This window comes from Scyliorhinus torazame, chromosome 9, assembly GCF_047496885.1.
Source record: "Scyliorhinus torazame isolate Kashiwa2021f chromosome 9, sScyTor2.1, whole genome shotgun sequence".
In the NCBI taxonomy this organism is placed as follows: Eukaryota; Metazoa; Chordata; class Chondrichthyes; order Carcharhiniformes; family Scyliorhinidae; genus Scyliorhinus; species Scyliorhinus torazame.
This window is the reverse complement of record NC_092715.1, coordinates 125,630,633-125,655,279: the sequence shown is the minus strand read 5'-3', so window position 1 is coordinate 125,655,279 and position 24,647 is coordinate 125,630,633. Positions and strand designations below refer to the sequence as shown.

Genomic DNA, 24,647 nt, shown 5'->3' with positions numbered 1-24,647 from the left:
CAGCCCACCAAAATTCCTCATTAGGATGAACAAAAAATAATCAAATATTTTTAAATTCGATTATTTATAGCATCCTGTGATATTTAACCTTATGTTGCTTAAAGAATTAGTTAAAGACAGGAGACCCCCCAAAAACCTAAAGATCCAACAAGAATACAATTTAAATGGGGCAGATGCAGGTCTTTACCAACACAGAATGGAAAGAAGAATCATTCACGTCACAAATACAAAGGTAATCTATAAATCATTGTGCCTTGTAATTACATGACCATAAATGTAGGGGCGATGCAATCTATACCAAATTGATATCTCGTCATTGTACGTTAAAATATCACACCGCAAATCAATAATTCTGTATTTATTTCAGAATATGCAAGTAATTCCATTAGAAGCTTGGATTTCAATCATACTACATTTGGCCTGAAAGTTCATTACTATTCACAATCCACTAACCAGGTTATTCTGACACCTTAATTCAGCAGGCAATACAAATCGTACACATTTCAACTATTATTTAATATTTTGAAGCATGCCACGTTTGCCATAATGTATGAACAAAAAAATAAAATGATTAATTTCATGAAATGAAATTTGGTAGAAGTGTTTGCTATATCAATGGCATGGAATTAATTAATAACAGACATATATAGTGCTGTTATGCTAAAGGGTCAATTGGCTGAAATATATGAGAGGAAATTAAAGGTTAGGTCCATCAATCATCCAGACTTTTACAATACCAAATGGAAACCATTATTTCTGTTCAATCCCTTCTAAAGCTATATAACAAATCTGTTTTAATTTTTAAACCAAATATATCCTTTCCCAAACCGCCAGTGAATAAACCACTCACATCATGGTTAGAACATCAAAGCATCCTTAACTGATGTCAATAATCCTGAATTAGTCCAGGACATTGTTTAGAGAATTGGTAAAAGTTAAAGAGCTATTGGATTTAACATAACAATTTGTGAAAGCCAAGAACCATTGATTTGTGAAGACATCCAAAACTGCTAACTTTACAACAATGCTGTGTTACTTGATGGAAACAGTTTGTTCGATTTCTACAGCAGTGTGAGATGACAATTCCTCAGTTACCAAATCTACAAATGACAAGTACACTTTTGGAGGATCAGTCCATCTTGTTCATGTAAGAGCGTCCAATTGTGTTTGCATTATTTCCAACTGTAGAAAAAGAAACAAATGTTAGTGCTATTAAGCGTTACTACAACTGTCATTTTAAATACAAAGAACGTCGAGGTGCAATGCTTATGGTCAACTGCAGACCGCATGATAGAATTTGAAGCAGTGTGATGAATCCAACTTGCCTAATGTTCAGGTGTCTAAAACACAGCCCCAAGCAAAACATATTAAATTGCATAAATCACACCTACTTAACAAAATTACATTTTACAATAGCATCTAATATTAAGAGTTGTAAAGGATCATACTGCTTAGAAAATGAACAGTAAAATATGCTAGCATATAATTTTAAAACATTCACAAAACAACAAATTTTCTTTAAATTTTAGGATGAGAACGTAAATGGAAGCTCCCACGCCGGTTGGGAGAATCGCCTGGGCCGCCAAAATTTCCGGGGATGCCGGTCCGACGCCCTCCTGCGATTCTCCCAAGCGGCGGTAACGGCCCCGTCGAGTTTCACGGGCCGCAGGCCGGAGAATCGCCGGAGACACCCAAACTGGCGATTCTCCAGCACCCCCGCTATTCTGAGGCCCGGATGGGCCGAGCGGCCAGGCCAAAACGGCGGATTCCCCCCGGCGCCGTCCACACCTGGTCGCTGCAGTCGTGGGCGGTGCGTGAACGCTGGGGGGGCGAGGGGGGATCCTGCACCGGTGGCTTTACCTAGAATGTGGGGTGGCCCGCGATCGGTGCCCACCGATCGTCGGGCCGTCCTCTCTGAAGGAGGACCTCCTTCCTTCTGCGGCCCCGCAAGATCCGTCCCCCATCTTCTTGCGGGGCGGATTTAGAGAGGACGACAACCACGCATGCGCGGATGACGCCAGTTATGCGGCGCCGGCCGCGTCATCTATGCGGCGCTGCTTTTACGCGGGCTACAAGGCCTGGCGCGGGTAGATGACGCGGCCCCGATCCTGGCCCATTGTCAGGGCCTGAATCGGTCGGGACCGGGGCCGTTCCGCGCCGCCGTGAACCTCGGTGGCGTTCACGACGGCGCGGCCACTTCGGCGCGGGAGTGGAGAATCCCGCCCGGGGTCTTTGGGGCTACAGTTATGAATTTTTCATTGTGGATAAGGAATATTATAGACAACTCTAAGGTGGGAAAGTGTTATATATCTTAAAAGGAAAAGAACAAGGACAGTGAATGCAAGAAAAGGAGCATCATGCCCGAAACCTGAAAACTAACCTACATCAGGACTCCATGACCTGCAAGCACCAGGGCCACTAGGTAAATAAATGGTAGGTCCATGGCATTGCCAGCCATGGTTCAGTTGAAAGCACTCGTGTCTCTGAGTCAAAAGGTTTGGGGTTCAAGTTCCACGCTAGGACATGAGAACAAATATGGGGCGGGATTCTCCACTCCCACGCCGAAGTGGCCACGCCGTCGTGAACGCCGTCGAGGTTCACGACGGCGCGGAACGGCCCCGGACCCGACCGATTCAAGCCCTGACAATGGGCCAGGATCGGGGCCGCGTCATCTACACGCGCCAGGCCTTGTCGCCCGCGTAAAAGCGGCGCCGCATAGATGGTTGTCATCCCCTCTAAGTCCGCCCTGCAAGAAGATGGGGGACGGATCTTGCGGGGCCGCGGAAGGAAGGAGGTCCTCCTTCAGCGAGGACGGCCCGACGATCGGTGGGCACCGATCGCGGGCCACCCCACATTCTAGGTAAAGCCACCGGTGCAGGATCCCCCCTCGCCCCCCCAGCGTTCACGCACCGCCCACGACTGCAGCGACCAGGTGTGGACGGCGCCGGGGGGAACCCGCCGTTTTGGCCTGGCCGCTCGGCCCATCCGGGCCTCAGAATAGCGGGGGTGCCGGAGAATCGCCATTTTGGGTGTCTCTGGCGATTCTCCGGCCTGCAGCCCGCAAAACTCGACGGGGCCGTTACCGCCGCTTGGGAGAATCGCGGGAGGGCGTCGGACCGGCGCCCCCGGAAATTTTGGCGGCCCAGGCGATTCTCCCAACCGGCGTGGGAGTGGAGAATCGGGACCATGAAGTCTGGCAATCCAGTGCAATACTGAAGGGGTGTTGTAAGTACAGAATTTAAGTTGCGATGCTAAACTGAGGCCCTGGCTGCCCTCTCAGGTGAATGTAAAATATTGCATTATTTCAGAGGAGCAGGGGAGTTATCCCTGGCATCCTGACCAATATTTAATCTTCAATCAATATCACAAAAGTAGACAATCACAGGGCGGCATGTGGCACAGTGGTTAGCACTGGGACTGAGGCGCTGAGGACCCGGATTCGAATCCTGGCCCTGGGTCACTGTCCATGTGGAGTTTTACAACACCAGGTTAAAGTCCAACAGGTTTGTTTCGATGTCACTAGCTTTCGGAGCGCTGCTCCTTCCTCAGGTGAATGAAGAGGTCTGATCCAGAAACACATATATAGAAAAATTCAAAGATGCCAAACAATGCTAGGAATGCGAGCATTAGCAGGTGATTAAATCTTTACAGATCCAGAGATGGGGTAACCCCAGGTTAAAGAGGTGTGAATTGTATCAAGCCAGGACAGTTGGTAGGATTTCGCAGGCCAGATGGTGGGGGATGAATGTAATGCGACATGAATCCCAGGTCCCGGTTGAGGCCGCACACATGTGTGCGGAACTTGGCTATAAGTTTCTGCTCGGCGATTCTGCGTTGTCGCGGGTCCTGAAGGCCGCCTTGGAGAACGCTTACCCGGAGATCAGAGGCTGAATGCCCTTGACTGCTGAAGTGTTCCCCGACTGGAAGGGAACATTCCTGCCTGGTGATTGTTGCGCGATGTCCGTTCATTCGTTGTTGCAGCGTCTGCATGGTCTCGCCAATGTACCACGCTTCGGGACATCCTTTCCTGCAGCGTATGAGGTAGACAACGTTGGCCGAGTCGCACGAGTATGTACCGCGTACCTGGTGGGTGGTGTTCTCACGTGTAATAGTGGTATCCATGTCGAGTATTACACGTGAGAACACCACCCATGTCTGTTCTTGGCCTGCTGCAATGTTCCAGTGAAGGTCAACGCAAACTGGAGGAACAACATCTCCTCTTCCGGTTAGGCACGCTACAGCCTTCCGGCCTGAACATCAAATTCAACAACTTCAGATGATCAGCTCTACCCTACCTCGACCCATTTGTTTTCATCCCATTTCATTTTAACTGTCTTTTACCATTTCTTTCTTTCTTAATATATATTTAATTTCTCCCCCAATCTTATCCACCTTCCTTCACCTTTCTCCTCTTTGCTTCCCCCTTCCCCTCCCCCCACATTTACAGTTCATCCTCTGATGTTAGTTTCCCTGCTGTTTGACCTTTCACATCTTTTGTTCTCTCTGGGGACTGCCATTAGCGCTCTTTCCCCATGGTTTCTGTGGCCATTAGCACCCGGTTTCCCTGGGTTTCTGTGGCTATGACTCATCTTTCATTCTCACTCCACAGTATAAATATTTCCCACTTTCTCTGTCTGTTAGCTTTGACAAAGAGTCATCGGACTCAAAACGTTAGCTCTTTTCTCTCCCTACAGATGCTGCCAGACCTGCTGAGATTTTCCAGCTTAATCTCTTTCGTTCTGTTAAAGTGCTGCTTAATGGGAATGAGTGTGTTAAGGTTAAGAAACTACATGTAATCCATTTGTGTTCAGAGTTGAAGTTTAAAAGTTAAATATTGTTTTCTTTTGCTTTAATAAAACATGTTTATAAAATAACCAAGCGCCCTTTATTATATTATCACTCCTGGAACAAATTAATCTTTCTGCCCCATCACAGAACTTTAAAAAGCTATGGTTGTGGTCCAGTCTCTTTGCCACTGTTGAGATCTGACCAGGCGTCTGTAACACCGGATAACCAAGTCTTTTTTTCTTTTCCAGGTGCCAAATAGTTTGTTGAAGGGCTCTATTGCCTAGCACCATTGACAAAAGATAAAGAGTTATATTTCCATAGAATCCCTACAGTGCAGGAGGAGACCATTTGACCCATTGAGTCTGCAGCGACCCTCCGAAAGAACATTCTACCTAGGCCCACTGCCCCACCCAATCCCCTTAACCCTGCACATTGCTCATGACCAATCAACCAAATCTGCGGAAAGACTGTGGGGGAAACCAGAGCACATGGAGGAAACCCACGCAGACGTGGGGAGAAAGTGCAAACTCCACACAGTCATCCAAGATCAGAAACAAGCCCAGGTCCTAGTGCTGTTAGGCAGCACTGCTAATCACTGTGGCCATTATTTGTAGCATGTTTACTAGCCTGTCTTACTCCCAGGCAACCAGTTAGCACCACCATGTAGCTGTCACCATGAGTTGCTGGAGAACAACCATTTAAGCTTTTGTGAATGTTTTTCTGATCAGTGCAACATGGCTCAAATTGGGAGCTGAGTGAAGTGTGACTTGATCCTGTAGTGGCTGTTGTCGCATTTTGAAAGGCAATATTTAAAAACTAAATTTAGAAAGCAACTCTTCAGGCTTCACCATTCACCCAATGAGTTTATCCTAAAGCTAACTGAGCTATACAGAGAGGAAGTATCAATTTTAATCTCCAGTTTTTACTTAGTTGTCGGATCTCAGTATTGGTGGCGACATTACACTTGGCTTTAGGCCTTTTGGGATGGGTGCAGAGGAATCAGCTCAGTCTCTTGCTCCTGATCATTATCAATGTTACAAGCTGTTACAGGTACATGTGAACATACAGTGCAAACAGGATTAAGGTCAACTGTGATACCATCTCCAGTCAGATAGTCTGCTTACTGCCACTCACTGGTGAGGGCTCACAGATGAAGATTGGAATGTTAAAGTGCCCCGAGTACCTGTTGAGTTGCAACTCAGCAAGCTGCCATTCTTAAAGAAGGTGGAGAGGGTGGATTCACATTCACCAAACATGTGTGTGCTTTCAGCAAGCACTGCATGATCAGAAACATTGCCAGGGACACCCTCCCCAATTCTGAGGGGTAATAGTCTTTTGAACAGACTAAAATAAACCCAGAGTCCTACCTTAAAACCTCAACAATTCTTAAGATAAATTAGCTCATCCATCGGGGAGTCAAAAAAGGCTTTCTTTAAGACAGATGGCACTCTTAAAAATAAGGCGAATATTCAATCAAGATGAAAAACTCTTCCCACAGTAAATGGCAAACATGCTGGCCATTACTAATGCTTGTTGTAAAGTCAATACTAGGAAGTGGTCTGTCAATTTGCTGATTTACCACAAATAAAGGATTACTTACCTTGTTGTACAATTCTAAAAGTTCCTCATGGTTAAATTCCAACAACACCTTTTCTGCATTCTGTATTTAAAACAAAAAATAAATCATTTGAAAAGTGAATTCATTTCACTCGTCACAACAATCAACATTCAGTTTGGTTTGTTACAAATACAATAAACCATGCAGCCCAAATACACACATCAATTGTTAGAATTGCAGGGAACTAGGACATGATACGAATTGGCCGTGATATATCTCTTAGTGACACGTAGCAGAGATTAATACGTTTCAGTGTTTAGGCAGTAATTTCCAGTTCCAAGCAGATCCTTTATTACCAGTTACCTACTGGACACACAATAGCAGCAGCTGTTACTGCTTGGAACAGTTTAAGTCAGTCATTAATCCTAAGCACTTCTCTAAAAATCAACAGCCTGGTTGAACTGTGGATTTTTAAATAGTGGAGAGAGAAATAACATGTTTCAAATAACTAACCCATCATCAGAATTTAGTTCTAATAAATGGTCATCACTCCATGGATCTCTCCATAGATCCTGTTAGACCTGCGGAATATTTCTCACGTTTTCGATTTCAAGATTTCCAGAATCCACAGTACTTTGCATTTCTATTAGGTTTGTTAACAGGCCCTATCCAGACATGCGGTTTACATTTAAAAATTACACAGGCTATGGAATTTCTAAAATTCTGGGGTTACTGCATTTCTATTCAAATGATTACATTATCAAAGACAGAATTCCATGAAATAAGGCAAACACATCTCCCCTTGAGATTCAAAGGCATTACCATCGCTGAATCTTCCCCCATCAACATCCTGGGGGTTATCATTGACCAGAAACTGAACTGGACCAACCACATAAATACTGTGGCTACAAGAACAGGCCACAGACTGGAAATTCTGCAGCAGTAACTCACAAGCCTGTCCATCATCTACAAGGCAAAAGTCAGGAGTGTGATGGAAGACTCCCCCTTTGCCCAGATGAGTGCAACTCCAACAACACTCAAGAGGCTCGATAACACCCAGGTATCCCACTTCGCTGGTATCCCATTCACACCTTCGACATTCATTCCCCTAACCATCGATGCACAGTGGCAGCAGTGTGTACCATTTACAAGATGCACTGCAGCAACTCACCAAGGCTCCTTCAACAACATCTTCCAAACCCACTACCTCTACCACCTCGAAGGACAAATGCAACAGGGGAATGGGAATACCAACACCTTCAAGCACCGTTGCAAGCCATACATCATCCTAATCTGGAACCATATCAGTGTCCTCACTACTGCTGGAGCAACACGGTAGCACAGTGGTTTGCACTGCTGTCTCAAAGCTCCATGGTCCCAGGTTCAATTCCTGCCTCGGGTGACTGTCTGTGTGGAGTTTGCACTTTCTACCAGTGTCTGCATGGGTTTCCTCCGGGTGCTCCGTTTTACTCCCACAGTCCAAGATGTGGTTATGCAGATTGGCCATGATCACATGCTCCTTCGTGTCCAAAACGTTAGAGGTTAGGTTAGGTGGGATTACTTGGTTAAGGGGATAGGGTGGGGGCCTGACCCTAGGTAGGGTTGGTGCAGACTCGATGGGCCAAATGACCTCCTTCTGCACTGTAGTGGTTCTAAAATTCTGGAACTCCCTCCCTAACAGCACCATGGGTGTATCTACACCTCATGGACTGCAGCAATTCAAGAAGGCAGCTTATCTCCACCTCCAGGGCAATTAGGAATGGGCAATTGCGATTCCCACATCCCCTCAAAGAATAAACAAAGAATTTAAAAAATTGCGAGTAAATTAATCCATGAGAATTTCACACAAGCAATAGGAGTGAAGTGGTATTCAAAGAAAACAAAGTTTCACTAATTAAAAATTTATCACCTTCCCACATCAATCATTTGCAGGAAAGTTATTCAAGTTGTTTCACAGCTCCAGGGTCCCTGGTTCGATTCCCGGCTTGGGTCACTGTGCGGAGTCTGCACGTTCTCCCCGTATCTGCGTGGGTTTCCTCTGGGTGCTCTGGTTTCCTCCCAGTCGAAAGATGTGCAAGTTAGGTGGATTGGCCATGCTAAATTGCCCTTAGTGTCCAAAAAGGTTAGGTAGGGTTACTGGGTTGTGGGGATAGGGTGGAGGTGTGGGCCTAAGTAGGGTGCTTTTTCCAATGGCCGGAGAAGACCCGATGGGCCGAATGCCCTCCTTCTGCACTGCAAATTCTATGATTCTATGATTTTCTTAGAGATCTTTAGATTTTGCAGTGAAGCAGTTGTAATGATTTCCAGAATTATTAAGCCTAATTCTTTGAGACGGTTCATCATGAAAATGCTCCTTTGGCAGCACGGTGGTGCAGTGGTTAGCACTGCTGCCTCACGGCGCCGAGGTCCCAGGTTCAATCCCGGCTCTGGGTCACTGTCGGTGTGGAGTTTGCACATTCGCCCCGTCTTTGTGTGGGTTTCGCCTCCACAACCCAAAGATGTGCAGGGTGGGTGGATTGGCCACGCTAAATTGCCCCATAATTGGAAAAAATTGATTGGGTACTCTAAATTTATTTTAAAAATGGAAATACTCTTTTAGGCAACCAAATGGAGCCCCAAACATTGTGAAAATTATTTTACCAGAAAACTAAACCAACTCATATTTGAAATTAATCATAATTTGTTTTTTTTGCATACAGTGCTTAAATTATTCTTCACAGCATAGTTTTTAGTTCTCAATTGCTCAATACAGCTTTTGATAGTGATGAAAGGGATGCAGATGAAATTGAACATTATGCACGAGAACAGTATCCTAATTGGCACAGTTGCTCGAAGGTCTTAGCTGCATTTTTATTAATGCAAATAAAATAAGGTACCAAATGGATTTTCCTATTCACTCTTCAGTGATGAAAAGTAGATTTGAAGTGCAAGCATGATTCTACACTTTCATTGACTTATTCAGAGTGAAGTGTGGTTTCCTTCAAAAGAAGTTTTCGCATGGCCCCCAGACAATTCAGTATGTATGATGTATTGATTTGAAATGCTTGATGTGTCCTGGAAAGTAGCAGCAAGAACAATTTTCAGCAGAATTTCACAAGCATAATGACAGTCAATTAGACAACTACACAATAATTTAACAGTGATTGACTAACACCAAGACACAAGAACATGAATACCATCCATTCATTCATCTCTAAGGACTTCCCACACTGTCTTCTTGTGTGTTGCCAAATGACTGTTATTCCCACAGTTGCTTCTGTTTGTCAAAACAACCCATCTTTTTACTGTGTTGCGCTCATCCTCCATCCCTACTTTCTTTTTAAGGACAATTTCCAGCTCTTGGCAGTGATAAAACCAGCCCACAGGCAGTATCTCAAAGCTATATCTTCCTGATTTAATGTCAGGTCTAATTTTGGGTTTCTTCCTCCACCCAGTTGAGCGAAAGAACATGATCCAGCCTATTATTTCCTGATACAGATAGCAAGCATTACAGTTCCAGCCAGCACGGATCATAGTTCTGATTTCATTTTGAGGAACGATGATATATTCACAAGTATATGAAACGAGACATTTATGTGCAAGAGAACACCCCAAACATCAAGCAGAACAATCAAACAACCACTTTGCACTTGCTGAATCTACCCAAATTAAAAAATCTTCCATGAACAAACCACCCAAGTAAGGAAATCCTTTTTAGATGTTAGACCAGAAAATTACTTAATTATTGATGTAAGGCCTAGGTTGTGTCAAGGTGGAGAGTACCCTGCAGCGGGGTAATCCCATGATAGGGTTTAAGGAAAGTTCAGCTTTTTACAGTATCTCCTGTACTAGAATCTACACTGAAAATGACTGCATTATTAGTATATGTGTTGCAAACTGCCCTGGGACAACAGGTTGGCATGTGAGACTTTCCTTCCATCTGTACTACTAATAAAAAAAGACCATGCGCAACATTCTGAAAGCCTCCAATGGACACGGGCCCAAACTGTCCAACCGCTAGCAAGCATTTAAATTAGTTCATGGCCGTCACTATTTGGGCCAAAAAGCTCTGATACAGTTTATTACAGATGAAGCATACATCTTATTTATGTTCCTTACATCTTTGTTGCAATGACAGAAAGTAGTATTTCTCTGGCTTGGCATGCATGGGTACAATCAAAAGCTGACACAGCCACAAGCTGACAAGAAGAATGGCAGGAAAAATAGAGTAGTTGCATCAACTTGTAATTTAATTACACAATATTCCTTTGATTACATTTGAGGGAAAAATACACTAGTACATGAAAGTCTGAACAAAGAAATAAAAATATTGAGGTATTTAACGGAAGAGGTACAGGGACCTATGCCCCCTGGAAAATATTACATTTTCGCATTGGCACCATGCAGTCTGGTTCACTTGTAAGCATTTCCGTATTTTCACAATCAATAGGTTTTTAAACGTAAAAAATAAGAACATTAGATTTCCAATTTTAACAGAACAGCTGAATCATTATTTTCCCCGAATTACCTCAACAGAATTCATTTACATTCAATCACTCGCCACTTCTTCACAAAGATGTGTTCTCCTATTGCAGTGGAAACATCAAACACTCACTTGATTGCTACTGTGAATATCTACCTGGATCTGCTAACACTCATTACAGATTTAAAGAAATTCCAGTCTTCTGTGCAGTGTATCAATGTCAGATGAGACTCAAGAAAGGTGTAATTACGCCAATTTTCCCCAATGCGAATTCCAGGTAAATGGCTCAAGAAAACTAATTATTTGGTTCTAACAAGCTAAAATATACATTAATTACATTGGCAATGCCCCTGCGCTTAACTATCAACGTGATCACTTGCTATCACCTAAAGCAATTGTAGTTAAATAATACTAAAGATAATTTCTTATGATAACGCTTTTAACAATAAATGTCATATTTATAATTCAAGAAAATTTTAACAGATTGCTATTTTGCCCATATGTCTTTGAGAAGCCCTTTAGCTATGTATCTCGGTTTTAATAAACTGTAATTTGTAAAGGCTTAGCCCCTATGTCCTGACCTTCACAAAGTTCTGATTGCTCGCCATCCCATTTTCACTGATCTACCCTTGCTTTCTGCCCCCATGCAACAAATATGAAGCTCCTCTACTCATTACAAATCCCTCTGTCATTTGTTCTCACTTCTTGAATCTTATACTTTTCCTCCTGTGTGCTGCACTCTCCGATTTTGGTTTTCTTTGGGATCTTTTCAATTCTATATTGTCTGGAAATACTTCCTAAAGTCCTCTACTCTATTCTGCCCTATTCATCCTTAAAACATACCTATTTTAACAAGCCTTGATCAACTACAACACAATGTGTCCTTTTCTTTCTTGCTCTGTAAGGAATCTTTCTAACTCTATCAACATTAGAGTCTTGCTGATTGTCCATTTTATTGGTCATGAACAAAAATGATTTAACAATTCTATAATATTTTCTGTTCATCTCCTACTAAGTCTCAACCTCACTTGGTCTTTCACACTCCATCCATCCTTTACTTCACTGTCTCTGCAACAATTTAAACATTTTGCTCTATTCCCCTTTTGTGCAAGTTTCTGTGTCGGTGTGCTTTTTCCTTTGCTGCTCAAACTCCACTAGTTATAGCCTGTCAACTTGAAAATGCCTAATTTACCCCTAATCTTTGCTTTCTGTCCATTAACCATTCCTCTATCCATTCTATTATATTACCCCCAACTTCATTGTTCTTTCGGGTTTTGGCCAAGGGTGGTATCATGACTGGTACTGACTTGGAGGGCCGAAGGGCCTGTTCCTGTGCTGTATTGTTCTTTGTTCTTGTTTGTTCCATAAGCCCATACCTTACCTATAAACCTTTTGCATGGCACCTTATTGAATGCCTTTTGGAAATCCAGGTGAACTAATTCCACTGGCTCTCTACATTCTGAAAAATTTCCAATAAATTTGTCAAACACTAATTTCCCCTTTGTCTGATCATCCAATGATTTTCTAAGTTCATTGTTAAAACCTTCTTAATAATAAGTTGCATAGCTTGCCCAACAACTGATGTCAGGCTAACTGACCTGCAACTCCCTACTTTCTCTCCACCCTCCTCTCTTAGAGTTACATTTGCTGTAGAATTATAGAATCTACAGTGCAGAAGGAGGCCATTCGGCCCATCAAGTCTGCACCGGCCCTTGGAAAGAGCGCACCACTTATGCCCACACCTCCACCCCGACCCTGTAACCCAATCTAACCTTTTTGGACACTAAGGGCAATTTAACATGGCCACTCCACCTAACCTGCACATCTCTGGACTGTGGGAGGAAACCGGAGCACCCGGAGGAAACCCACGCAGAAACGGAGAGAAAACTCCGCACTGACAATGAGCCATGCCAGGACTTGAACCTGGGACCCTGAAGCTGTGAAGCAACAGTGCTAATCACTGCGCTACCATGCCGCTATCTTCCAATCTGCTGGGACTCTTCCAGAATCCAGAGAATTTTGAAAACTCATCATATGTGCATCCACCATATCTGCAGCTACATCTTTAGAACCCTAGAATGTAGGCCAACGGGTCCTGAGGAATTGCTGGATTTTATTCCCTTGTGGTTTTCCAATACTTTTTCTCTGCAGATAATTATTAGCTTAATTTCTTCACTTTTCTTAGCCTCTAGATTATCCTTCATTTCTGGTTATGTAACATGTGGCTTCCACTATGAAGACAGACACAAAGTATTTGTTCAACGTCTCTGCCATTTCCTCATTCCCAATGATAACGTCTCCTGTAGCAGTTTCTAAGGGACCAACGGTTTTAGTTTATGTCTTTTTTTTAATATATACTTGTAGAAGCTCTTACAATCAGTTTCATATTCCTGGTAAGTTTAATCTCTTATTCTATTTTTTCTCTTATTGTCAAATCTTTAGTGTCCCTTTGCTGGTTTCTAAAACAGCAGTGGGATTGGAGGAGGTGGCAGCGAAATTCCAGCGACTGCAAGACCGATTGGAGGAGTCCCAAAGTCTTCAGACTCAGGGGATGGTGCCAGCATTGCGTGGCACCCTGGCAACCCTACTAGGGTGGCGACCGCAGTGGGAACCCTGAAGCACAATGCCCGAGCCGTGAGTGGTGATGTCCAAGGCATGGCTCAGTCTCTGACGACAATGGCTGAGGGCCTCGACATCAAGTCCCAGTTGCTGAGGGACACATTCCAGACACAGGTGGACATTGCCAAGGTACTCTAGAGCTTGGCCCAGTCACAGAGGATCATCGCTGAGGGTTTTGACACCATGGTGCAGCCAATGGAGGGGGGTGGCAATGTTAGATGACTCAGGCATCTGGGGCTCACTCCAGCTGCCCTCCATCCCATAGAGACATCTGGGACACTCAAATCCCCCAAGCCTTACCATGACTGCCCAATCTGTAATGATATGTATGTAGTCAGGTTGGTGAAGGGTTAATAATTACATCTAAGTGTAAATCAAACACTAGAGGGTGTTACTAATTCTCTGTATTCAAGACAGCCCCTCAAGGAATTCTGGGAGAAGCATGGTGAGAAGCACAAGGAGAAGCTGAGAGCAGATTGAATGTTAATTAGAGATAGATAGCACAAGGTCAAATCATAGTGTAGTTAGTGACTAGATAGAATATTGAATACTGTAATACAGATTCAATTTCATTTATTATCATCTATAACTCAGTGGAGTGTTCGAACTTCATTTAATTAGTACTGTAATAATAAATTAGTTTTGTTTCCATCTTTTGATTGGTATTCTTTGTCAACACTACATCGGGTCATTCTGGAAGAAAAGACAAAGAATACAACATATTACCAATCAGGGTAATATAACACAACCTTCTCTCAGAGTGCCATGCAGCAAGCCAGTTGTATTCCAAATTTCGCTCTGCACACTTACTCCTGGCCAGATCAGGAGTGCCTAGACCCTAGACCTCTGCCAGTAACATTTGGGAGGTCAAGCTCAGCTGTCACCTGCTCTTCCAGATAGTAACCTTTTGGCCGCAAGAGGGTGGTGAACCCCAGCTCTTTACTGTTTGTTTGTTGGCAGCTGCCTCTACGGTGCTGACACTCCTAAAGTACAGGGACACTGTTGCAGGACATCCAGTCCACTAATCATCCTCTCAGACAGGCCACCTGTCTTTTCGAGAAGGCACTTGAGAGTTCAGGGAGCGTGAAGTGCTATCACAACTAGCGAGACTAAGCTCTCCGTTGAGATAGCTTTCAGCTGCAAAGCTAGAAGTTGGTCACAGTCAAAGGAGATGAAATGGACTTTCATGAAAGAAGGTGCAGCATGGTTCTGTCCTGGAGAGTTTGGTAGGACAGACAGGCTGCATCAGTGACTAGCCCTGTTATGGGTTTCCACAATATTAAAAGATGGCTTGAAGGCCTCACATATGCAAATCCTACCCCTCAGCGCAGGGGTGACACCCAACCTGGCCCTCTCCAGCCCCCAAACAACCCCAGCCACCTTAAAGACCGCCTCCCCGCCCCCCAAACCCCATAACACTGAGGTAGCATCTCCACTGTCCCTCAGCTGCATGCCGGTAAATGGAGAGGATTACTCACCTCCTCACTTCTCCTCAGTAGCCATTGCGCCAGGTTCCCGTTTTTGTAGAGGAGCACTAAGTGACACCTGCGTGACTTCTCGTTAGGGAGTCGGGTGACTCCCTGCCGCTGCGTTTGACTTCAACCTCGCAAATGAGATCAAAATAAATGCAAATTAAGCTTAAATCAGCTTCTCGCCATTTGTGGGCAAGATCCTGATCACGCCATTGGGAGTGGGTTGGTGAATGGCAAAATGTTTGATGCCCAGCGCAAATCCTGTTTTTTGCCTCTCCCACGATTCACCCACTGCAATGGGATCTGCGCCAGGCCCAACTGGGTGGGAAAATCACACCCTATAAACACTAAAAGCAAGGAACCTAATACTGAGTCCTACAGGACTCTACTAGAAACAGCCTTCTAGTCACAAAAGTGTCCAGCAATCATTAATTACCCTTTTCTTCCTGTCAGTGTGCCAATTTTGGATCCCATAGGTTTTTACTTTCTATTTTTATCTTATAGGTTCTTACAGTGCACTTTTGAATTTTTCCCCCCTCAATAATCTGCCCACCACAGATTAGGCCAACTGGTCTGTAGTTACTTGGATCATCCCTATTTGCTCTTGCGGGGAGGGGGGGGGGGCGGTTGCTTGTTTAGGTTTGAGAGTTGGATAGTTTTTTCTTTAAGGGAACATATTTGTTCTGGACCCTCATTTTCTCCTCCTTGAACAACTCCCACTGCTCTGACATTGATTTACCTTCATGTAGCTGTTGCTTCGTAACGTTAGCTTCCCAATGAGAGCTTTTGGGTAGACTTTTACCAAAAAATGAAATAAGTATCATTTTTGGTGGGAATATCGGTACGAATCACACCGGTTGTTCCGGCATGATTCCCATCCTACTCTTCCTGCACTTTGGAGAAGGCCATGATTTACACCGACATTGAGAAGGCAGGCCCGAAACATGCCAGCAGCTCCCACTCCTCAGAGATCGAATGTCGCAACCTCAGAATAACGCTTCAGGCCCCTTCCCTTCTCACCTGCATCAGCCCCCCCACCACACAAATTGTCAGTGCCAGTGCCCACAGCATCAGTTGCCGCCCCCACCCCCTGTTATGGGGTTGACAAATACCCCACCTCCCTCATGCCCTACCCCCCAGCAGTGCCAACCAGGCAGTGCCAGATTGACAGTGCCCTGCTATGTCCCCGACCACCCGGGGCTGCAATAGCTTCGGAGCCCCCCCAGCATGGTCATCACGTCTGGTCTCCGTTTTTGGAGACCAGTAGTGATTCGCGGCAGCTTCACCCTGCGCTGGTGGATGGCAGAATTGCAGGAGATGGGAGAATCTGGTTCAAAACAGATCCTGCATATTTAAATGAAGATTTAAATATGTTACTCTGGTTCACGCCCGACGAGGGAGTGAACCAGATTGCGTCTGCTGGATGGGTCTGAGAACATTCTGAACTGTTCAGAGCTCCCCATTTCTGGGCTCACCCGATATTTTCCTGACATAGCAGGATTTGCGCCAGGTGCAATGCAGCCGGAAAATTGCCCTCTTTCTTTCTTGTCCAAGTTATTTTCCAAACTACCCAAAGCTAACTGAACTATAATCATTACTATCGAAATGCTCACCCCAGTGATACACCTACCACCAGCTCAGCTTATTTTTCTTGAAACTAAATCTACAGCTGCCCCCTCTCTTGGTGAGCTTGCTACATACTGGCATGCATTTTATGAATTCTGTATCCTCCATATCAGTTAATATTACAGAAGTTGAAATTCCCTACACTGTATTACTGCCCTGTTGTTCCTGCACTTCTCAGCAATTTGTCTACATATTTGTTATCTCTATCTAGCAGAATGGTGGACAAGTGTTATTGCCCCTTTTTTGTTATTTCAACCCAAGAAGCCTTATTTGATCAATATAGTGTATCATTCTGGGGCGGCACGGCGGTGCAGTAGTTAGCACTGCTGCTTCAAGGTGCCGTGGATCCGGGTTCGATCCCAGCCACAGGTCACTGTCCGTGTGGAGTTTGCACATTCTCCAAGTGTGTGCTTGGGTATCACCCCCACAACCCAATGTTCAGGCTAGGTGGATTGGCCACGCTAAATTGACTCTTAATTGGACAAAAAATGAATTGGGTACTTAAAATTGAAAAAACAATCTTCCTTACAGCTGTGATCATTTCCTTAATATTGCATATTGTGGCCCCTCTCCCTTTTAACTCCATCTCTATCCTGTCTGAATACCCTGAATGTTGAGGTGCCATAAGTCATATTTAATAACAGCAATAGATATGTTAACACACTACGTGTTTGTCTGTGTTATCAGCTCATCTGCTTAACGCACTGGACTCCTTCCATTTTCCAGTCTTTGTTTTCTCTGCCATCCATACTCACTAATTTCTGTCTTCCATTTCCAGTTTTGCCTTTCTCCCTTCTGAATCAATGCCCAGGTTCCTATTCCCCGGACAACTTATCCCCAATAGCACGAACAAACGTCCCTGCCAAGATATTCACTGTTGAGGTGCAACCCATCTGGCTTGGACAGGTCCCATCTCCCCAGAATCAGACTCAATGTCCCAGGAATCTAACGTCTGCCCTCAGGCACCATTATTCCAGCCACTCATTCATCTGCACTATCCTCCCATTTATGTACCCTGTTTTTAAAAACGTAATAAACTGGACAGCAAAGCGCAATGCGTGATTAATTTCCCAAACAAATCTTGTAAAAAAAGACTTTAAAAATTAAACGAGGAAAAACTTTACGCAGCACAGTTTGGACCTGGAATGCACTGCCTGAGCATGTAGTGAGTGGAGGAAAATACTAAAATTTAAAAAAAAAAAAAGAGTACCCAATTCATTTTTTCCAATTATGGGGCAATTTAGTGTGGCCAATCCACCAACCTGCACATCTTTTGGTTGTGGGGGCAAAACCCACGCAAACACAGGGAGAATGTGCAAACTCCACACGGACAGTGACCCAGAGCCGGGATCGAACCTGGTACCTCGGCGCCATGAGGCAGCTGTGCTAACCACTGCGCCACCGTGCTGCCCTTAGTGGAGGAAAATTCAATCATGGATTTTAAAAGGGAATTGGAAAATTATCTACAGAGCAATGGGAAAAAGGTGGTGGAATGGGACTAGCTCAGTAATGTTTCTATATCCATTCTATGATTCCATAAACATGGCAAAAAGAATCTCCTGTTAACTTTTAAGAAATTGAAAGGAGTAATTGAAATGCCACTTCTTACAGATCCAAAATTAAAAGGCATGCAAAATCTCATAAAAATCTCAAAATTTATCTAGGAAAGGCACTTGATACATACATCATAAGGAATATGCAATCACATCTGACGTTGTCTCCTGGTTTCTCACTGGTGTGGAGCCAAGTTATACATAAAGATGCCAGGGGTCAACCCCTCTGGTCAGCTGGTCTCCATCAGAGGTTCTGGGGACATGTGATCTCAGCATAAGAGCAGGTGAGAAAAATCAGACTTAGCTCCCAAGCTAACCACCACTGTTAAAAAAATTGCAAGCTGATAGTTATCGAGGGCAGGATTGGGCTTGAATGTGATGTTTCTCAGAGTCAAAACATCTACTGCTAATGTTTACTGTTTTAATCACCCCACCATTAGCAGCTGTGCCTTAATCTGTCTAGGCCATAAATGGAGTTCCCTCCCTAAACCTTCCCATAACTCTCGCATCAGAACCTACCAACCAAACTTTTAGCCTTCTCTCCCAATATGTAGTTTGGTAGCAAATTCAGTTTTATAATCAGCCTCGAGGAATTACGAGTTGCTGTTGTTGTTTAAAATTAGTCATAATAATGATTTCTGGAGCAAGGAGGGTTGAAGGACTGATGCATTGTCATATTTCTCCCAAATATTATCTTCAGGAAAGGGGAGAACATATGAAGAGGGAACAATGAGAAAGAGAATTTAGCAGTGTTTTAAATTATATAGATCACAAGTTGACCCTTGCACAGTCACTATCCTAATCACAAATTGTTCCGGATAATTTGTAATGGAATGGGTACTAGGGAAAACAAGCCCAAGGAACAACTTCTGCAGCAAAACAAACCTGAATTTCAGTACAAGGAAATAAATATCAAGCATTATACAGAGGGAAAACCATACATTTAACATAACCAGTGGAGTGAAGGGTTAAAAAGAATTTTAAAGTTAATTAAAATGAATTAAAAAAAAGATGAAAAAAGCCATGAAAAAGATTATGGTTTATTACTTAATCCACACCAAAGGGGGCTATGCTTTTGAAAGCTCGTTTTGTGGGTTGGTCCGATGAACAAACCTCCAGCTTTATTCATGACAAAAAACGCTGAAATGTAGCAGTGTGTGGTCTACATAACAACTAGCTTGCTGCACGTAGATTCAAATGTAGGTTTAATGTCACCTTCTTACAATTAGGTGCTCGTTAGATTGTCAGCATATCCATCCAGCATCTCAAAAGAATTTGTTCAAACATGACTCTTTCATTCCAACATGAATGTCTACACATTTTTGGATTTTATAAATTGCCAAATAGTCTGAAATTCTCATAAGTGAATAAAAACGGTGTTGAGGACCCGGGTTCAATCCTGGCATCGGGTCACTGTCTGCATGGAGTTTGCACATTCTTCCCGTGTCTGTGTGGGTTTCATCGCCACAACCCAAAGATGTGCAGGTTAGGTAGATTGGCCACTCTAAATTACCCCTTAATTGGGAAAACATTTAAAAAAGTGAATAAAAGACTCCAATCCCGATAGTCTATTACCAAAATGTTCTTGTGTCTTTTCTGTGTTCTATTGAAAAAAAATTAGATGCTGACTTGTAAAAGCACAGAACGTTTCAACTGCTATTTTGCCAAAAAATCTCATCTGTTTCAGACTAAAGTTTTGTTTCACTCATTCCACCAATGATAAGAAAATAGCCTCTGGACCATGTGCACTGAATTGCTCACAGACACTTGCCTCTGCCAGAAGGCCAGCTGAGGAGGAATAGCTTCTCCCTTTGAACAGCTAATTTGAAGTAGACATTTCCCTTTTGAATAATGAAAGCTAATAATGTGTCTCATTACAACTTTTAAAAAATAAGAAAAAGTTTAGGAATAATTAGACCTACATTTTAAACCCTGAATAGTCTACACATTTACTCATTTTTCCATTGCACAAACCAGGATATTTTCTCCTCCGTTACCCCGCCCCCCCCACCATCTGAGGAAAATTATGGGTTGATTTTCACTACCAAAGGTGACAGCTCAAGTCAGGAAATTGTTCCACTTGGCAGACCTGCCTTGATATAATTGCAATGCAATTTTCACTCCAGGGAGGAGGGGACAGGATCGAGTCAAACCCCCTGATACTGGAAACATATCAAAGGCCCTCAATGGAGTGCGTGAGTGTTGAGGCGGGCTGGCTAAAGGCTCGCCTCAGTTATCTGGGACTTTGTCCCACTTGATTTCAAAGCTGTTCGGCCCGCCAGCCCTCGCCTCCCAACCACCCATTCCACAATGTAGCCCCATGCCACCTGATACCCCCAAGGCACCTCCAATGGTCACAGTGGGAAGGTCTCAAGAGCCATGTAAAGATGAAAAAAAAAAAATCTAATAGAGCTCTTTCACACTTGATATTGGAAAAAAACTCTCTTCATGAAACCCATTCAAAGATTTTAAATCCCCTCAAGTGGTCAATGTTAGAAAAACAAATAAACATCTATTCAGTAACTACACCAGAAAATGCTAATCCGTTAATCGTCTATTTAAATCACAATGTGAAATCCACTCTCCCCAGCTGAGATAGGTGCTTCTGGAGGTTTTGAAATTCAGCTCAGCTTTCAAAATAACCTTGAATGTAATAAAAGGCCTTAGGAAATATCAATTAACTCGACTGAAACTGCAGAAACAGATGGTAATCGTTTTTCTAAGCCATATCAGATGGCCTGCCAAGTAGCCCAGCAGAACTTTTTACTCCAAACTATTGTGCAGCCTGTTTTTTTCATATTTAAAGGACTGGGGATTTAAAGAGCTTTATAAATGACACTTAAACAGGCCATATCCATCATACAACAGTGTTTATATGAACGGCAGAAGTTTGTGACTCTCACACTTTAGGTTAATACTCTTGACACAGCGAAAATGGGCTCTTTTGAACTCAGCACTAATTTCAAATGGCCCTGCCAAGTTTCCTGCCTGTGTGAACACCCTTCCCCTACCAGAACAAAATGGGATCTGACGGAAAGGAGGTCAGGATTTCCACAGCCTGATCCCACCTGCCTGCCATTTAATAATATGTTTTATTAGTGTCACTCATAGGTTTACATTAACACTGCAATGAAGTTACTGTGAAAATCCCCTGGTCGCCACACTACAGCACCTGTTCGGGTACACTGAGGGAGAATTCAGAATGTCCAATTCACCTAACAAGCACATCTTTCGGGACTTGTGGGTGGAAACTGTAGCGCCCAGAGGAAACCCACGCAGACACAAGGAGAACGTGCAAACTCCGCAAAGGCAGTGACCCAAGGCGGTAATCGAACCCAAGTCCCTGCCGCTGTGAAGCAACAGTGCAAACCACTATGCTATCTTGCTGCTTTTAGAAGTCTCCGGAGTCAGATTGACTCTGCGAAAATCCAGCCCTAAGAGAAATTTGTGGGACAGCCTTACTCCTTCGAGTAACAAGGGATATCTCCTTGCCCAAAAACAATCTAACACTGATGGTCACAATTTGATAATTCATTCAACTGTGGATTCCTTCTGAGCACTACTTCAACACCTTCAGCTATTAAACAGTTATATCTGTGGCAATGCCAGGAAATTACTTCTATTAATAATTTTAAGTTAAAGAGTTGGCATTTGTAGAAGCCTGGTAATCCCAACATTTTGCTAAAGTCAATGGGAGAAATTATATAATTAGCCAAAGGAAACAACAGAGTGGATGGGGAGGAAAGAGGGTAGAGATAGGAGGATGGGGGAGGAGGTGGGAAGGGAAGTTGAGGGAGAAGATGGTCAATTTGGGGAGAGAGCAAATGACAGAGGAAATGGAGGGCTGGTGAGTGAAGAGATAATTGTACGGTGCTTGGAACTAACTTTTCATACACAAGTCATTTACCTGGTGAAGCTCATCTCGGAGAGTTTCTTTTGGATGAATTGCTAGATTTACTGGGGGATTATTTGATTGTTTAAATATATATATCCACATCACAACAGGAGCAACTAGGTCAGTGCGGCAAACATTACAGAATTATAATCCTGGCAACAAAAGTGAGCAGAGACCAAGGTTACTTTTTAAAAAGGCCCACTGGGCTCTTGCATTGCGTGAAAGACTCAAAGCATTCCTTCAGCTGAGTTTATTATATATTTATAATGATTTTTCACAATATATTCTGAAGACCGCCTTTCAAGATCGATGGATGTAACAAAGCACTCCACAGCCAAGGAGGTACCTTTGAAGTGCAGTTACTGTTGTAATGCAGGCAACATGCAGCAGCCAATTCATCAACAGCACAGGCCGAGAGAGAGAGAGAGAGAGAGAGCAACAAATGCTGGTTCAGCCAGCGATGCCCACATCCCAAGAATAAATAAAAAAGGAACCAGATAATCTGTGTTTTCAGTGGTGTGGAGCCCTTGGTGGTGGCAGGGTGGGGGAGAGAGAATGGTTCGCTTGGGGGGAGAGGGGGTGGGCGAGGGGGCTCAGCGCCCCCGGGTCCGCCATGCCATCCTCCAGATTGTGTATACACATAATGGGGGCAGCTTCAGCTGCTGCCTGTCTGTCCCACCGAACACGCCTGTGAAAGAGCCCCATCCGTGGTAATATGGTGAAGTTAACTTTAACCCCTGTCGACCATGGCGGCTGCTGGCCACAGAGCTGAATGCTGTTGATAATGGGTAATTGGTAATTCTAGTAATGTGAGTACCTCACAGCTCCCAAGTGGATTCCTGTGGGTACGTGCCATGATGCAAGCTGTTGTGACTGCCTGGCATCCCAATCAGGCTGCGAGGCTTGGACATTTGTCCTGAACTCTGGAAGCAGCAAACATTCGAACACCCAAGAGCTAGGCCGCAGCACTGGGGGCATTCCTGCGACCAGAGGATGGTGTGTGTGGACAGAGGGGGGGAGCCAGCGCCCAGTCCAAATCATGCTTCCAGTGGGTATCTGGGGTACAGGGTCAGGGGCCCTATGCCCAGGGGCCACTGCTGCGGCTGAGGCTGTGCGTGCAAGACGTATTGGATAGCACCCTGAGGGATGGCAGGGGATGTGATAGTGGGGGACACTTGGGGGATCAGAGGTTACCGGTCTGGAAATCATAGCTGATCGTCACTCTCACACTCTTCCGAATTCCTGACAGACATTACAGTATAAATGATATCTTGGACCCTGCAGAAGCTGCCCTCGCAGTAGTGTTGGCTAGCCAGGTGCTGCAGAAGGCAGTGACAGCAGTGAAGGGGAGGCCAGCGACGGCCCACGGTGTACAGGCGGAACTGGTGCTTCGAACAGATGACTGACGGCATGTGCGCAGGAGGTTCCACCTCAATAAGGAGATGGTGCAGCACCTGTGCCATGTCCTTAGGGACTTGGTACCATGTGGAGGAGGAGGATAGCCTCTCCTGGTGGCCATCAAGGTCACCGCAGCACTGATCCATGCCTCAGGATCATTCCAGGGCTCGAGCATGGAATTGAGTGGCTTATCCCAACCAACAGCCCACAAGTGCATCCGTGAAGGCAGGATTTTCCGCCATCGCCGGGATGCCCAGGCCCGGGGGATAATAGATGGCACTCATGTTGCTTTGCGCATACCGAGCCGTCTGGGAGCACCCTTCATTAACAGGAAGGGGTTCCATTCGTTGAACATCCAACTTGTGTATGAGCACCACCTCAAGATCATACACATGTGTGCACGACAGCTACATCCTGGGGCAGTTGGAAATCCCCGGCATCTTCGAGAGACACCCCAAGGGAACCGGTTGGCTCTTGGGGAACAATGAGTATCTGCTTTGGACCTGGCTAATGATGCCACTGTGGAGGATGGTGAGCGATGCAGTAGCCCAATATAATGAGGCCATGTAACCAACTGGACTGTCATGCGGTTTTGATGTCTTGACTACTCCGGTGGTGCATTGCAGCCCCCGGAGGGTCGCCCACTTTGTGGTGTCTTCTGTGCCCTCTACAAACTGGCACAGCAACAGAGCAGCGTGCTGGAGATGGAAGGGGAGGAACATGCGGCCAGGAGGAGGATGAGCCCGGGAAGGAGCCGTGGGACCTCACGGTGGTGGCGAGGTTCCAGCATGCTCGGAGGACCAGGGAGACCCTGTTCCTCGCCTGCTTCCATTAGGAAAAGCCTTTTCCCATGTTCTCTCCCCCATTCCCCTTCCCACCCATTGTCCTCCCACATCAGTGTCACCCCCGACCAACCCGGTCCGCCACCCAATATCCAACACCACCCCAATTCTCTGGAGGTCCTGGCCCCCCGTCCGATTTGGCAGTGGCACATGCCTTACAGTTCCACCCTGTTCCGCATGCTGACCCCAATGCACCGTTGTCAGAGGGGCTAGACTCGGGAGAGCTGGCGACCGCTGTAGTCACCCCATAGGGAGGCTCCGGGGTTGGTCACCATAAGACATAGGAGCAGAATTAGGCCACTCGGCCCATCGAGTCTGCTCCGCCATTCAATCATGGCTGGTATTTTCTCATCCCCATAACCCCTAGTCCCCTGATTAATTAAGAACCTATCTATCTTTGTCTTAAAGGCACTCCGTGATTTGGCCTCCACAGC

The 24,647-nt window shown here is 44.7% G+C and overlaps 1 protein-coding gene across 1 annotated transcript in view; it reads right to left on the bottom strand.

Annotated features, from left to right (window-relative positions):
- Nucleotides 1-343: 343 nt before the first annotated feature.
- Nucleotides 344-24,647, bottom strand: part of commd10 (COMM domain containing 10) — a 216,980-nt gene continuing 192,676 nt past the window's right edge. Inside the window, exons 6-7 of the mRNA XM_072516495.1 lie at nucleotides 6,389-6,448; nucleotides 344-1,182 (exon numbers count right to left, since the gene is read on the bottom strand). Of these exons, the coding sequence (XP_072372596.1) occupies nucleotides 1,144-1,182; nucleotides 6,389-6,448 (99 nt within the window). The 3' untranslated portion in view covers nucleotides 344-1,143. The remainder of the gene's footprint in view (nucleotides 1,183-6,388; nucleotides 6,449-24,647) is intronic.